Raw genomic sequence first — 13,874 nt, 5'->3', positions numbered from 1 at the left:
AGGAAATCAATCTAGATCATTATATTTCAGCATTCATTAAAATCAACCACAAAATAGAGACACGTTTTCATGTTAAATTCACCAACATCCTCAATATGTAAACCTAAAGTGCATTATGTTACAAAACATAGACAGAGTCAGCAGCACCAAGATACATTTACAAAATAAATACATCACTTGACAAAATAAATTATGGTAACAGTGATAATAATAATTGGATTAGCCTTGGCAAAAAGAAAAAAAGAAAAAATATTCACATGACCAATGTGCAGTTTCCTGGGGAGACAGTTGGATCCCAATGCATTTACAGTATGTACAGGCAATAAATATGTCTAATACTTTCCATATGTTTACTATTACAAAATCCTGTAACGTGTCCTTGGAAGATCTTCGATGAAAATTTCAATGCGTCCTGTGAAGACAAGGAAGGGGAGGAATAGAAGTTAGTCTCCCTTACAGACGGGACAACCTGCAGTAAAAATGAGAGCCAGATTCAGTGGGAAGAGAAGGTGGGACCTCAAGTTGTACCCTATGGGAGATACCCGACTCAGGAACCTCAGCTGAAAAGCCAGCGTGGCACAGACAGAAAGGAGGGCCTGAATATCTAACCATAGTCAGCCAGAAAAGGAGAGCTGCCATGTCTGCCAGTCGGCATGTGGGGAAAGCAGCTGGGTGAAGAGCCCGGAGATGGAGCTAGGCTGGAGCTCCGGACATCAACACTCCTCACTTCGAATGAGGTGCGCGTGGGATGTGGCCCCACACAGAAGGTGGAGTTAAACAGAACATGCTGTGTTCGTATGAAATGACCTGTCACTTTGGAGCTGTCTTGATACATTTGTAATGAGACTGCTACTGGATCTTAGTATACAGTGCGAGGTTCTCACTGTATATCCTGGGCCAATCTCAAGCTTGCAATCCTCCTGCCTCAGCCTCCCAAGTACTGGGATTACAGGTGTGTACCACTCCACTCTACATAAAAGTTTATTTCCAATGATGCGATCCCTGGGAATAACTCGAGGGGCCATTGCTCTGTCTGCGATGACCCAGAGCTGGTGCTGGGGTCCATGCATTTCCTAATTAGTGTGATGACTGCAGAGACAGCGTGCTGGGGCGCTAGAGCTTTTGGGCTGGCTCTCTGTGCAGCATTTCAGTGATGAACACACACTCATTTCTAAGGAAACGGTTTCAGGCTAGGAAGGAACTGATTGTGTCACTGGCAGGCGGATGTGTGTGGGTGTGAGAGTCAAAAGCTTTGCACCGTGTTGGAGTGTCGCACGGCAGCTTAGAGGAAGAAAAGCTGTCCAAGGGGTCGGGTGTCTTGAGGGGATGACTCGTCCCCGGTAGTGTTGGTTGTAAGAGTTAAACAGCCCCTAACTGTGAAGAAAAGGAGAGTTTAAGATGGATGTTTGAGCTGGATGGATGTTAGCAGTAAAGCAAAATAAGAAATAATACTTCAAAATGCACTCATCTGTGTATTGTGCTGACTAAAATGTATCTTACTAAATGTCATGGACTGAATTGAGTTAAAGAGTAACAAAAGTGGGAATCAATAGTATTTCGCTCAAGGTGGTGGATGCTGATGTTAGACCTAAGACCTAACCTTGAGTTACCTGGCTTTACAACTCGGAGTGCCTTGAACTCCTGCATCTGTGTGTGAAGGGTAAGCCAGCTTCGAGATGTTATGTCTCCTTACTTCTTACTGTGTTACTAGGGGAAGTCATGCCAACTTGCTGGTACAGAAGGATGAGGAAAACTTAGGTCTAAGACTGAAACATGTCAGAAACCATTCCTTCTCCTTGAGCTGGTAGAAACCAGAATTAGATGTAATTAAAAATCAAATAAATTCCAAAAAATAACTTAATTTGTTTATGTCAAAACAAGTCAAAAATGTAATGAAATACATTTCATTAAATATTGTGTGAATGGTTCAGAAGTGCTTATGTGATAACCTGCCTGGCCATGTTGGTGGAGACTATCAAGGCCTTCTGAGCTCTTCCTTGAAGAGAAGGAAAGAAAATAAAAAAACGTTAGGAAGGTTTTCCAAGATGTTGACATGGGGAAGACGTATAATTTCCCAGTCAACCATGAGGAGGCTCACTAGGTTCAGAAGCACAGGTAAGAAATGGAATTGCTAGAACTCTGTTGGCGGGGAATGCTTCTGGTGCCAGCATTTGAGAGGTTAGGGCAGGAGGATGACTTAGCGCTCACAGTCGTCTGGGCTATGAGGAAGAACCCACCTCAGGATAAACAAACAAGCGAAAACCAGAAGGAAGAAGGGAAGGGGCAGGAGAGGAGGGGAGAGGAGAGGATGGAGGAGTAGGGAAGGAAGAAGGTAAAGGAAGGGGAATACTGGAAGGAAGGAAAGTTGATTGGGCTGGAGGAAGGGAAATAGGGAAATTAAATTGTTTAGTGGAGTGATAATGAATAGGGCTGGCAGCGTAGCCTATATTGGTTTTAAATCATGCAGCCGTGGATCGAGACACAGAATTGGAGAAAGTTCTGGGTCTGTTGGACCATGGCAGAGGGAGGCAGGGGGCCCTGCTGAACACAGGGATTGGTACCTTGAGCTGGGTTCCAGCGAGGTTTTGGAGGTGTGAGGCAGAGGGTCCTCGAGCAGGCCGTTCCCAGATATGCTTGGCCAGGCAGACCGAGTCCTTCGCTTCTTCTTCTCCTGCTCCTTGCGCTTCCCGGGTTTGCTCTTCTTCTTCTTCCCCGGTGTTTTGAGAGGCTGTTCTTTGTACGTCTCCACCTTGTTGGTTTCCTGAGTTAGGTATCTGCCCTCGTCATCTGACCCGAACCGCACGGGGTGGTTTTTGGTGTTGGGAGCAGGCTTGGAGTTGGGGGACACCTCCGAGGTAGCTCTGATTTCGGCTGTGTGAATCTCCGCAATCAAGTGGTGGAGGAAGAAACGGCGGCGCAAGTCTTGGATGGACTTGCCCTTGTCGTGCAGTAGCTGATGCTCTGATACTGCGCGTTTTCTGTCAGGAGAGAAGGCAGGGTCAGCAGAGTCCGCAGGGCACTGCTAGCGGGTCCTTGCAGGGGTAAACTGGGGGAGTAACTGACTTCTGGAGCAGTGAAGGGAGATAGGAAGTAGAGACCTAGGAGCCAGTCCCCAAGTCTCGCCCTGGTGGGAACAGGAGTATGCAGTATAATTGAGGGTCATCTGTATAAAGTAAAGGGGTCCTCAAATTCAGTTCCCATGCCTGCCGCAAATGCCCTGACTCAGTCATACTCAGAATAGACAGAGATGAGGCTCAGTCACAAAGACCCTGCTCAGAGTGTGTGAGGTCCTGGGTTCAGTTTTCAGCACCAGAAATACATAATAAAAAAGTAAAATAAAAAATTGTTATGACGTATTGCTGCAGAAAATCTAAATAGGACATGGACCCTAATCACGAGCATCTGATCAAACTTCCCAGGATTCTGCTGGAGAAACAAACCCAAGTGGCCAGCTGCCTGCTTTTCCGGGATAGAGCCCATCCCAGGAGATGCAAATGAATTGCTCTAAGTGAGCATCCTCCAAGTTTACACACACACACACACACACACACACACACACACACACACACACGACCTTGATAGCACAAACAGCTGAACACAGCAAGTGTGAACGAAAGAGGCAAGAAGGCTGAGGGAGAATTGAAAATGAATGGTTGTCTAGGCAACCAGGGGGCCCAGATGCAAGAGTGTAACATGTATGAATAGTCACCAGGAACATGTATGTGCAGGTGGAGGGAAAGGGAGAAAATAGAAATAGGTAAGTTTTCCCCTCGAGGAGCAGCAGGAGGTATATCTCTGGACTCCTCCGCCCCAATGAGACCCCTCTATTCCTTTGGTGCGTTACTGTTTTCTTTTTAAATCTCAGAGGCTCAGTATGATGGGGAATACTATAATTCCAGTGCTTGGGGCGCTGAGCCAGGGGGATTGCCTCGAGTTTGAGGCCATCTATATCTTAGGATGACACACAATGCTCTTGTCGCTTCAATTTACAGTCCTTTCTTTCTTTCTTTTCCTATTTATTTATTTATTTATTTATTTATTTATTTATTTATTTATTTATTTGGTAGGGTCTTACTATGTAGTCAAGCTGCCCTGGAAGACTCTATGGATCCTAGGTTGGCCTTAAATCCCTCTTCAGCCTCTTGAGTGCTAGGCTCACAGGTGCACACCATCACCTAACATTTTAAATTAAGCTTTAGACCAAACCCCAGCCTCCACCCATGGACCAGCTGTCTGAAAAGGCTTCTCTTCAGAAGTATCCGGGTGTACTTTGTAGACCCACTCCATGATTATCCTTCCTTTGCGCCTACAAGAGTGTTTGAGGCCTTCATGTCTTTTTAATAGAACTTCATCAACTCCTCAGAGAAGCAGGAGAATAGTAACCAGCTTCATTAGGCCCATTTTAAAGATGGGAGAGATGAGGTATGGAGAGGAGATGTTCTTTTCATAAAGCAAGGCTCTGGTTCTTGAAAGTCAAGACTATCTTCTTAAGCCCCCCAACACTTTCTCAAGCCCAAGCGATGCAGAAGCAAGCACCGCAGAGAGGAAACAAGAAATGTAGGGCACAGCATAGCAAGCCCATGACAGTGGGCTGACGGCATGGAAAAGGATCATCATTCTTGAAGACCAACTCCACCGAAAGTCATTTCCATCACCGAAATAGAGAGGATTCTCAGAGCTCAGTTTCTTGTTGGGGGTAGGGTGGGATCAGAATGCCAGCTTCCTGGTAGTATTTTGGTATGGGGACTGACTTTAAGCAATATAGGTTATTTACAAAAAAGACATGACTTCATGGAAAGGAATTTAACAGGAGCCTAGTTTAAATGAGGCATGAAGGAGGCTCTCTTCCTTTCTGAAGGTGCCACATGTGAACAGATTAAAATTCTTTTACTCTGGTAACAGTTAGTAATCCGGAAACTTTTAACAGGCTACAGATTTGAGGTTTGGGTACAATGTATTTATATCCTCTAATAACATTTTTAAAAGACAGGATGACTCTAATGGTGGTTCTCAAACTACTGCAGATTGGTAAGTATCTTCTAACAAAATGTTACATTAAAAAGAAACATTTGCTGGTAATGAATCATTCTAGAGACTTTTATTTCTTTCCCAATTCCTGGCTGTTTTATTTTTAATGTCCAAGCTTATTGATTGCACAGTTCCAATCTATCTGAACTTGGAGCCAAGCCTTTCTGTTTGAATCAAGTCACCATTGCCCCTTCCTCTGTGACTGGCATGGGTGTCTGTCACCTTGGCCAGCCTGCAGTCATGAGTCATGGCACCTTCACAGCTCAAGAGCTGTGCTTTCCCAGGATGGTTCTCAGGGGAAATGCAACAATAGTCCATTCTTGGGTTTTATAAAATTCATGTAGTAAGGTGTTTAGTATCTTTCCCATGAGGTGCAAGGTTTTTTATCTTCTTCTGAGAAGATATTGTTAGCATGGTAGAAAACACATTTAAAATTTTTTCTGGTGTGCATTTTTTGCTGTATCCCTGGGAATGACCCTGAACTTCTGATCTTCCTGCCCTTACTTCTCCAGTGCTGGGATTAGAAGGTACCACCATGCCTATTTTACATGATGCTGGGGACTGAACACGGGGATTCTTCCATATGAGGCAAGCACTCTATTATCTGAGCCACTCACCCAGCCTAGAGAACACACATTTTCTTAGATGCCAATCTTACGCACAGTTATATAAACTACTTAAAATCTTAAATACAACTGCCATTGAAGTACTGTGGCTACACATATCTGTCTGAGAAACTGCTTTAGAGGAGTAGAAGGACAGGGAAAATAAGGTCCAGGAAATGATCTATTTCCAAAATAAGATATAAAATGACGCAGATGATTGACATGAGCTAACAGCATAGACCTTGGTGGTATGGAATAAATGAAGGGACTTTCAATGTAGATGATTCCGAAACACCTCAGCTGCGAACACAACATCAGTCTTTGTCTGTTACGAGTTCTGTAAACATCTCATAGCATGGTGGCTCGCGAGGGTCTTATTACAGACCTGAGAAAAGTGAGTACATTATACTTTATCTTCTTTGATGATTGTTTAAAAAAGATAAAAATTTGGGTAAAATGTTTAACAGAGATAACTTGGGCTTTAGTCAAAATAGCAGTTCTGATAGAAAGGAAAAAAAACCCTCTCAAGGGAGTTTCCAAGGAGGACAACGGAGCGCTGGGGAGCTATCAAGGAATGGGAGCAGCAGTCATGGAAAATTTTCTGCCCGCAGCAGCTTGAGGGTGCTGATGTGAGGATTGGGGGCGCACTAGGAGTCTGAGGACACAGAGTTAGGGTGTCAGAGCTGGTGTGACTCACAGAGCTCCCTTCCAACCCTCTGACTCAGTCAGACTAGACCCAATCTGGCCTAAGCAAGACAGCCTGGGGCTCCCGTGCTATGCCAGACATGGAGGACCCTCTCGCCACTGTGTTCATCCTCATCACTGCATCCGTGCACCCCAACTTAGTAGTTCCTAACTTGGTCACGAGCTAATAATCATTAATATCCCTTTACAGCTTAAGAGGCACACTATGATAATAGTCTTCTATCTCTAAAAGGTACCGATTTCCAGCTTTAAGAAATCAATACTTCTTAAACAGCGTCCCTGAAACTGGATATTAACATGGCTTGATGGTAAGTTAAGATTTCTTTCAAGGAGCTAGCCCGATCTTGGGAACGGCAGAGAAATGTTTTGTCCAGCACACAGAGTACACTGTTGCTTGGCAGCAGTCATAATAATAATAGTAATAATAATAAATAATTTATAATAATGAGTTTTTTTTGAAAAATCTGTTTAACTGTGATGATTTAATAAAAAAAAATAATTTGCCAATGATTTCAGCTCCCTTGACAAACCTCAGCTGTGATGTGATGAGCTATATTAGCCATCAGGTGTGTGAGCGTCTCGTAGTTTTTATAACCGTAGCTAAGTGTGAGCATTTAACTACAATATTATATTTCACCTATCAACAGAACTGGAGCACAGTCCCTGGCTGACAATTGGGTAGTTTTGTAAGGTGCAACAAAGAAAGAGTTAAAAATAGCTCTGAGGACGCTGGTCTATTTTTGCTCATTGTAGACTCGAGCATGGTTCATTTACTCTTTCTCAAAAGAGAAAATAGGTATTAAGCAACTTTAAAGAAAAAGTTGGCTCTGCTCCAAGACAGAAATTCTTAGCCAAATAAATACAGTATGTAAGTGTGCTTTTTTTTTTAAATCCAGTTCATCTATATTTATATTTGGATGTTAGGTAATTGAATTTCACACAAGTCTCAAAATGAGCAAAAAGTTTGAAGACAATTTTCAGAAACAGGCAGCAGAACACTCACTCTTGGGACACAATACTGCTCTATCTCCAGTACAATGTTCTACACAACTCGCCTTAGGAGATTCATAATAGATTTTCATTTTGGTGCCAAGATCCAGACATGTCTAAAGTAATTTCATTTAAAGATTTTCTGCCGAACTAATAAGAATAGACCCAAAGCAGGCACAGAACAGTTGCCTTTTTGTACACCCTCGGGAATTTACACGGAGCACCAGGAACCTCCTGTAAATACTAGGTAGATATTGCTGTTTCTATTGTGAGGAGAGAAAATTCTCCTAATGCCTTCTCCAGAACCAACCTCTGTTCAGTTCTTCAACTTTATGGTTTTCCCACCCCGAACACGGAGTCTGCTGCTCAGAGAGCAGCCCAAAGATGGTGTTATATATAAGTCGATGAACTGCTATGCCCAATATACTGCGAAGACAGCCAGACTCAAGCACGCTGACAACTTCCCAAACACTGCAGCGATATTTTGCTGGTGTAATTAGATGTATGCTTATCTCAAAGTAAAAAAAAAAAATCACTTTTTTTTTTTAAAAAAAAAAATCAACTGAGAATGTCCAAACACAAACTTTCAGTCCACAATGCAAATATTTCGACTCTGGATTAAAGAACCGCTAGCAATAATTCCAGGAAAAAGAAAGTTTCCACCCCTAAAGTCCATTTTGGAGGCAAGTACACCAGCCTTCCTGAATGATATTGATACTAAAGTTGGCAGTTTGCCACTGAAAAGTTGCTACTACTAAATTATATAATATGATTCGTTATGTAACACAGTCCAGTTTTATATGCTTAAAATTATGTCATTCATAATAAAACTAGACACAAGGTTTTTGCTTTCCACACACAAACTGCCACCCACATTTAGACGTACCCACGCGCGCGCACACAAGCACACAAGCGGCTCTGGAATCCCTCGACTTTCTGCTGAGTTTCTGAACTTTGGGCTGGTAAAGGAACCCCTGCAGGCAGAGAGCTTGCGGACAGAGATTCAAGGAGAGGCTCCCTCTTACGGAAAGATACATCAAGCTGTCTTTTGCCAGTTTTAAGTGTCTCACCAGTTCTTCAGATGGCTCTCCTGGGCACAGCCCCTTGGTAGCAGGTACCCGGGTGTCTAACTCAGGCTGGGAGCATCAGGGATGGCTCTGAGCCCTGGGCATCGGCACGGCTCCAGCCTGGCCACTTCTGGTACTGGCCTTCCCCTGCCCTACCCTGTGCCCCGGGAAGACTGGGTACTTACAGCCGGCGGCTGAGTCCCTCCACCGAGCGCCCGCAGGAGGGCACGGAGTAGCTGAGCAGGAATACCAGGACGCTCCACTGCTGAACAAGCCTCCGCAGCATCGTGCCGCTCGCTGGCTCTGGGACCTGCAAGAGGGGAACCTGAGGGTCAGTCCGGCTCTCCATCTCTTCCTCGCACTGCCCCGCTCCCTCTTCTGGATGCCCGTGACTTCCCAACAGACACTCCAATGTCGAGAGCATCTCACAAGTTACAAGGAAAAAGAAAACAAGAAAAAGAAAGCAAAAAAAAAGTTTCTTGTAAGCCCCTGAACACTTACTTCTGTAGGAATCAGCGCCTCCAACTGTGCCTCTCCCAAACCACACAGGCAAAATGGGACCCGAGGGGGGAAAAAGCAACCGGAGAGCTTCCTCTGAAAGAAGAGCGAAAACCCGAGCGTTTTACACAGGCGTCGGGGATGCGTGGCGCGTTGCCGTGGCTCCCATAGCAATGCCTAATTAGTCTTGGCGGCAGCAGTCTGGGGTTCCTGGGGCAGGGTAAACCCCTTCCTCAAACGCGAGTGTCCCGCGGGAGTCAACTGCCCTGCGACCCTGGCCTCTGGGTGCACAGCCACTTGCGGGAGAGCGCATATATATACATAGCTGTCGGTCTACCTCCTCCGGTGGGCTGGTTGCTTCCGGAAAGTTGATTCCACAACGCCCTTGAACAAGTTGCAGGCGCGCGTGTCGTGGATGCGAGGGCCAGGTGGCCGTGAGGGCGGGTTCCGGCGGCGGGGCGGAGCGGCCCAGCTGGGGCGGTGCAGGTTGGAGAGGGGCTGCGAGTCCAGCCCGAAAAGGAAAAGGTTCACACGCTCTGGGGCCAACCTGCTGAGAAATGAGCTAGTCGCAAAGAGGTGGCGCCCGAGGAACGCGCCGGCGGAGCAAGGGCGAGCTGGCCGGCGGGGGCGGGGAACACAGGGGAGCCCGAGCCACCGAGCCCCACCCCAGCCCCAGCCCCGCGTGGGCCGATCTGAAGCTTTCCGCCTCGTGACCCGGCCTGCTGCCGCCTGAGTTGTAGGTCCAGGAGCCCAGGTCGCCAAGAGCGGGCAAAGAGGGAGAACCGGTGGCCTGAGAATCCCAGGAGTCCCAAGCTCGCCTGCAAGCTCGCACCCTTGCAAGCCAGCATTCCTGCCTGGCTTGGCCTCACCCTGGGGAGGGGACCATCTGCTAGCATCCAGGAGAGCAAAAGCGATTTCTGGCCTCGCTGTTTGGGAAGGGTTGGGGACATCACATCTGGAGTAGGTTCAAGAAAGAGTGTATGGGCAAGGATGAAGACCCCCTTTGGGATTTTAGAGGACTGGGAGTGTGCACTGAGTACTTACCCCCCTTCCTCTGATAACCTACTGTATGCCCAGCTATAGATTCACCCTCTCCCAGCTGCTTCAGCTTCTCATTTCTGCTGGACTGGGGAGAAAGCTGTGAGTTCTTGGGTCTTATCACATAGGAAAGTGTCCAGCGATGTGGGTGTGGATATCGGTTTCCCCAGGTCCTAGACCCTGCAAAATAAATGCGGGAGCCACTCAAAAGAAGTTTGCCTTCTAGACAGGCCTGCTGGTAGGTTTCATCTGTGCCTCTTCGAGGCTCCTGTGATTCAGACATTTAAGATGATTGGGAGCCTGACCATTGTCAGGCCTGAGCTGTCCATCCCCCCCCCCCCCCCATGCTCTACAGACTTCTAGGAGCGGTGAGGCATGAACTCCTCACCCATCCCCTCCCCTGCGGTACTGCTGCAGGCCAGCAGTTAAGACTTTCAGCTGTCTTGGGTGGGGTCCCCTCTCCTCAGAAGCCCTTGTCTCCCTCGGTTCCTTTAAACTTCATACTTGTTAAAAAAAAAAATTGGCTTCCTCCCACCTTAAAAAGAAAAGTGGGAATTTCCAGAACTTCCTTTAAGTGGTTAAGAATTTGTAACTGTTAGACCTGTTTGCATGGCATGAACAGACAACCTTTGAACCTGGAGCACTTCGTGGTAGACACCCCCCTCCCCCAAAGATGTTGGAGCCCTAGTTGTGAGAGCTGAAGTGGGGGAGACCCATGAGAGGAAAGGAAGGGGCGCACAAATGAGGTTCTTGAGACTCTTTAACATTAAAATGATAGTATTTGCTTCCACAGCAAGGAAAAAAAAATCCAAAGGTACTTTGCCAAGTCTCAAATTACTCTGACTTAAAAAAAAAATCTATCCTCTCTCAATAAAATGTTGAAACAAAATCTAGATTCAAAATACTAAGTGGCTTAGGTTGTACATACATCCTGCATGCTGGTGCACACTGTGAGCTAGCGGCTGAGATCTGTACACTGCTTTGCTTGATGGTGATTTTTTTTTTCTAGAGAAAATTGACCCTCTTCTCCTTCCCTCCTCTCCCTCCCTCTGTTGCCCACTCATTTTTCTGATGCTAATGGAAAAACATCATCCATTTTTAAAGAATTTCCTCTACTCCACACGAAGAAAGAAGCTACAGAGAAAATGCAGACAAAGGACAAGTAAGTGGCCTCATCTTCTCCTAACTCTAGCCTTTCCCTTGCCTGTCCCTTGAGTTTCAACCTCCTTTAAGTTCTGGAGGAAGAAGGGAGAGCCTTTCGGTCTCTTAGAAATATTTGTTCTGTAAAATCAGATCTTTAATGAATTAAAAGCTTCCTCTGAGCGGTCTTTTCAGTTTTTAGAAAGCAGGCTGTCCCTCCGGGTGGCCCTTGTTCATTTCTTGCTGAAGTTTTTGAACTGAATTTGAATTTCGTGAGTAAACTTCCCTCAGCATCTATCTGACGCCGCAAAGGGTCTTTTCTGATTGATATTATAGTCTAACTCCCAATCATGCTCAGAACGTGGGCAATCAGGAAGCATGATGGGAACCCAGCCTGCAGGCTCATGAACAGGTCATGTGTCTGACCAGGTGAGAACGTTACTTCCTGTCACACAAACGCAGTGTGACAAACAGGAGGCCCTGAAGGTCTGTCTCTCCTGGTCCACACGTATGACAACCCTCAGCTCAAGAGCAGTCTTTACACTCCCTTTCCACCCCCAGCATCAGTGCGGGTCCCACACCCCTTAACTTCACGCTACCACTGGTTTACAGGTGTTACCTGCATGTTTCTTCTTCAGAAAGAAGTAAACAGAAAACTAAAAGTTGACACATTCTGTCTTCCTCTGTCTTCCTTTTGGGGCCAAATAATAAGCAAAGAAATAAACATTAGATTTACCTGTTTGAATCATGCACTTGGATTCAGGATTAGCAACAAGATTTCACATCTGCCTGCCAGCAGCTCCAAGGAGGGTCTTCTAAAACCCATGAAACCAAACAAGCACACACATCTTTTCTCTCCTCTGGCCACTATCTAATGATAAAGAGAAGTTATCACTTCAGCGGGGTCCTCATTTGTTTCCACAGGGTCTCAGCTCTGAGGACAGGAGGAGGCAGGGTCAGCTGACCTCAAGGTTGCCAAAAGGAAAAGGAATATGAGGTTTGTGCGTCCACAGAGGAGGAAGGCACTGGCCCATGTTCAGTTTGCAGTGGGTGGGGCTCGTTAATACCTGGAAGGCTGCTCCTGGGAGGGGCTGATCTGTGTACCAGGTTGCTGCAATCCTCCTGTTATTAGAAAAGTGGATCCCACGTGGACAATGACCTGTTTTCTCCACCTGGGAGACACTGACCCATCCAGACACACTCCTAGGTAGGGCCCAACAAGATGTGCGATGGAAAGGTCTTAGGAAAGTGAACTGCTGAGGTCCCACACTTGTGTGTCTGCACACCCATGGCCAGTAAGATATATTTGAGGAAGAAGGAGAGGAGAGGACAGGAGGGATGGAGAGAGAGAGAGAGAGAGAGAGAGAGAGAGAGAGAGAGAGAGAGAGAGAGATCATTTGGGCTGTAGTCACTGGAAGCCCTTTGCTGAGTCAAGTCCTTGGTTCCCCTGAGCAGACAGCTCTGGACTTGCCTGTGACCACAAAGAGGCTTCGAAGACACCCCCTTTTAAAGGACAACCCACAATCAGAACATCTCTTGCCATCCTATAGAAACTTCTAGTCATGGCCCGCTTCCATGTGAACCCAGCGGCCCCAATGGGTTGCCTAGAAGGCCTCACTTCCCCTAGTATAACCAATCAACTTGCAGTCTGTTCTTGGGGCAGCCCCTGCGTCAGGCGCCTACCATCTCAGGCAGGAGCACTTCCAGATATAGGCATGTAGGTGAGGTCTTGCGCCTGTTTTGCTTCTAGCCGCTGGGTGTATGGCTCTGGGGCCTGTCTGCTTTTCCTGGATTGTTTGTCAGACTAAGGCCATGATAGAGCATGACCTCCTCCCTGGCTTCCTCTGACTTTGTGGAGCAGATTTAGCAAGAAGAGGCCAAGTGCCCTAGGGAACACACCTTAGGTGTGTGGGGAAGGGGTGGGGTGTTACAGTAGCAGAATGTAACAGCTTACACCTCCATTTCTAGGGAGGAGGCAGCTTGGCCTTCAGGACTAAACGGAAGACTAGGTGGAAGCCGCAGGACTGGGTTCCCTTGCCTTCATTTTCCCAAGGTTCCTGGGCTTCCTTGGTCATCCCTCCTAAGCTTCTAGGGTCCCCATGACCAAAGTTTTGTGCAGAGCAGAATGACTGAGGCATTCTCTCTCCACTCCATCTTGCAAAGGGGCGGGGAATGCTGGGTGCCTGGTGATGTCACGGTCCCTCCAGAGTCCCTAGCCTAATGGCCTTCTGTTCTTGTCAAAGAAGACTTGGGGGACAGTGTGACCCAGGGACGGGGCTCAGGCTAGTCTCCAAATCCTCTGAGTTGGGCTGTCTTGCTCCAGGTCAGAAGTGTGATAAACCCCAGGGAGATGGTGAGGATAAATTCCTGGTTGGCTGGGGCCGAGAAAAGGCTGGGTGGGGTGCTCCCCTTCTCCTAGCTCAGGGGCTCCTTCCCATTACCCTCCCCAGTTCCTTAAAGCTCAGTATTGCCAGAGGTCTGGGGCTGCCTGCTTTATGTCATTTAACACACACTGCACAGCCAAGGTGGGGTGAGGGGCTGCGAGGGAGAGCAGAGGAAATGAAGGAGCGCTTGGAGGCTCTCTGTGCCGGAGGTCTCCGGCTGATGCTTGAAACCCAGTAGCTCCTGCAAAGATCACATGGCAGGCAAGGAAGAGGGTTATTCAGTCCCGCGGCCATGCTCCACTTGCATGCCACTTGTCTAGCGGTGATCGCAGGGGACTGCAGAGCGTGGAACACTCTTTTCGGTGGGGTGTGGAGTCCACCCTGCGGGTGGATCTCTCGGAGTTAGTGAGCTGTGCAAA

General features: G+C 47.0%; 1 protein-coding gene across 1 annotated transcript; it reads right to left on the bottom strand.

The window, feature by feature from the left end:
• Positions 1-65: 65 nt before the first annotated feature.
• On the bottom strand, positions 66-9,423 carry Pthlh (parathyroid hormone like hormone). Its single transcript, XM_057778383.1, has 4 exons — positions 8,897-9,423; positions 8,581-8,705; positions 2,562-2,978; positions 66-412 (listed from the first exon to the last, which is right to left on the bottom strand). Exons 2-4 carry the CDS (start codon positions 8,679-8,681, stop codon positions 403-405), a joined length of 528 nt encoding a protein of 175 aa, XP_057634366.1. The 5' UTR covers positions 8,682-8,705; positions 8,897-9,423; the 3' UTR covers positions 66-402.
• Positions 9,424-13,874: the final 4,451 nt, after the last annotated feature.

Source organism: Chionomys nivalis, chromosome 1 (genome assembly GCF_950005125.1).
Source record: "Chionomys nivalis chromosome 1, mChiNiv1.1, whole genome shotgun sequence".
Taxonomy (NCBI): domain Eukaryota; kingdom Metazoa; phylum Chordata; class Mammalia; order Rodentia; family Cricetidae; genus Chionomys; species Chionomys nivalis.
The sequence above is the reverse complement of the archived record's forward strand: the minus strand, read 5'-3'. Positions and strand labels throughout refer to the sequence as shown.

What these genes read in the sequence shown, in the direction of transcription:
- Pthlh (XM_057778383.1), bottom strand. Translation starts at nt 8,681, where the DNA reads ATGCTGCGGAGGCTTGTTCAGCAGTGGAGCGTCCTGGTATTCCTGCTC. An exon ending in GAGGGACTCAGCCGCCGGCT is followed by an intron (nt 2,979 to 8,580) that starts GTAAGTACCCAG and finishes CTCTCCTGACAG; the next exon opens with AAAACGCGCAGTATCAGAGC.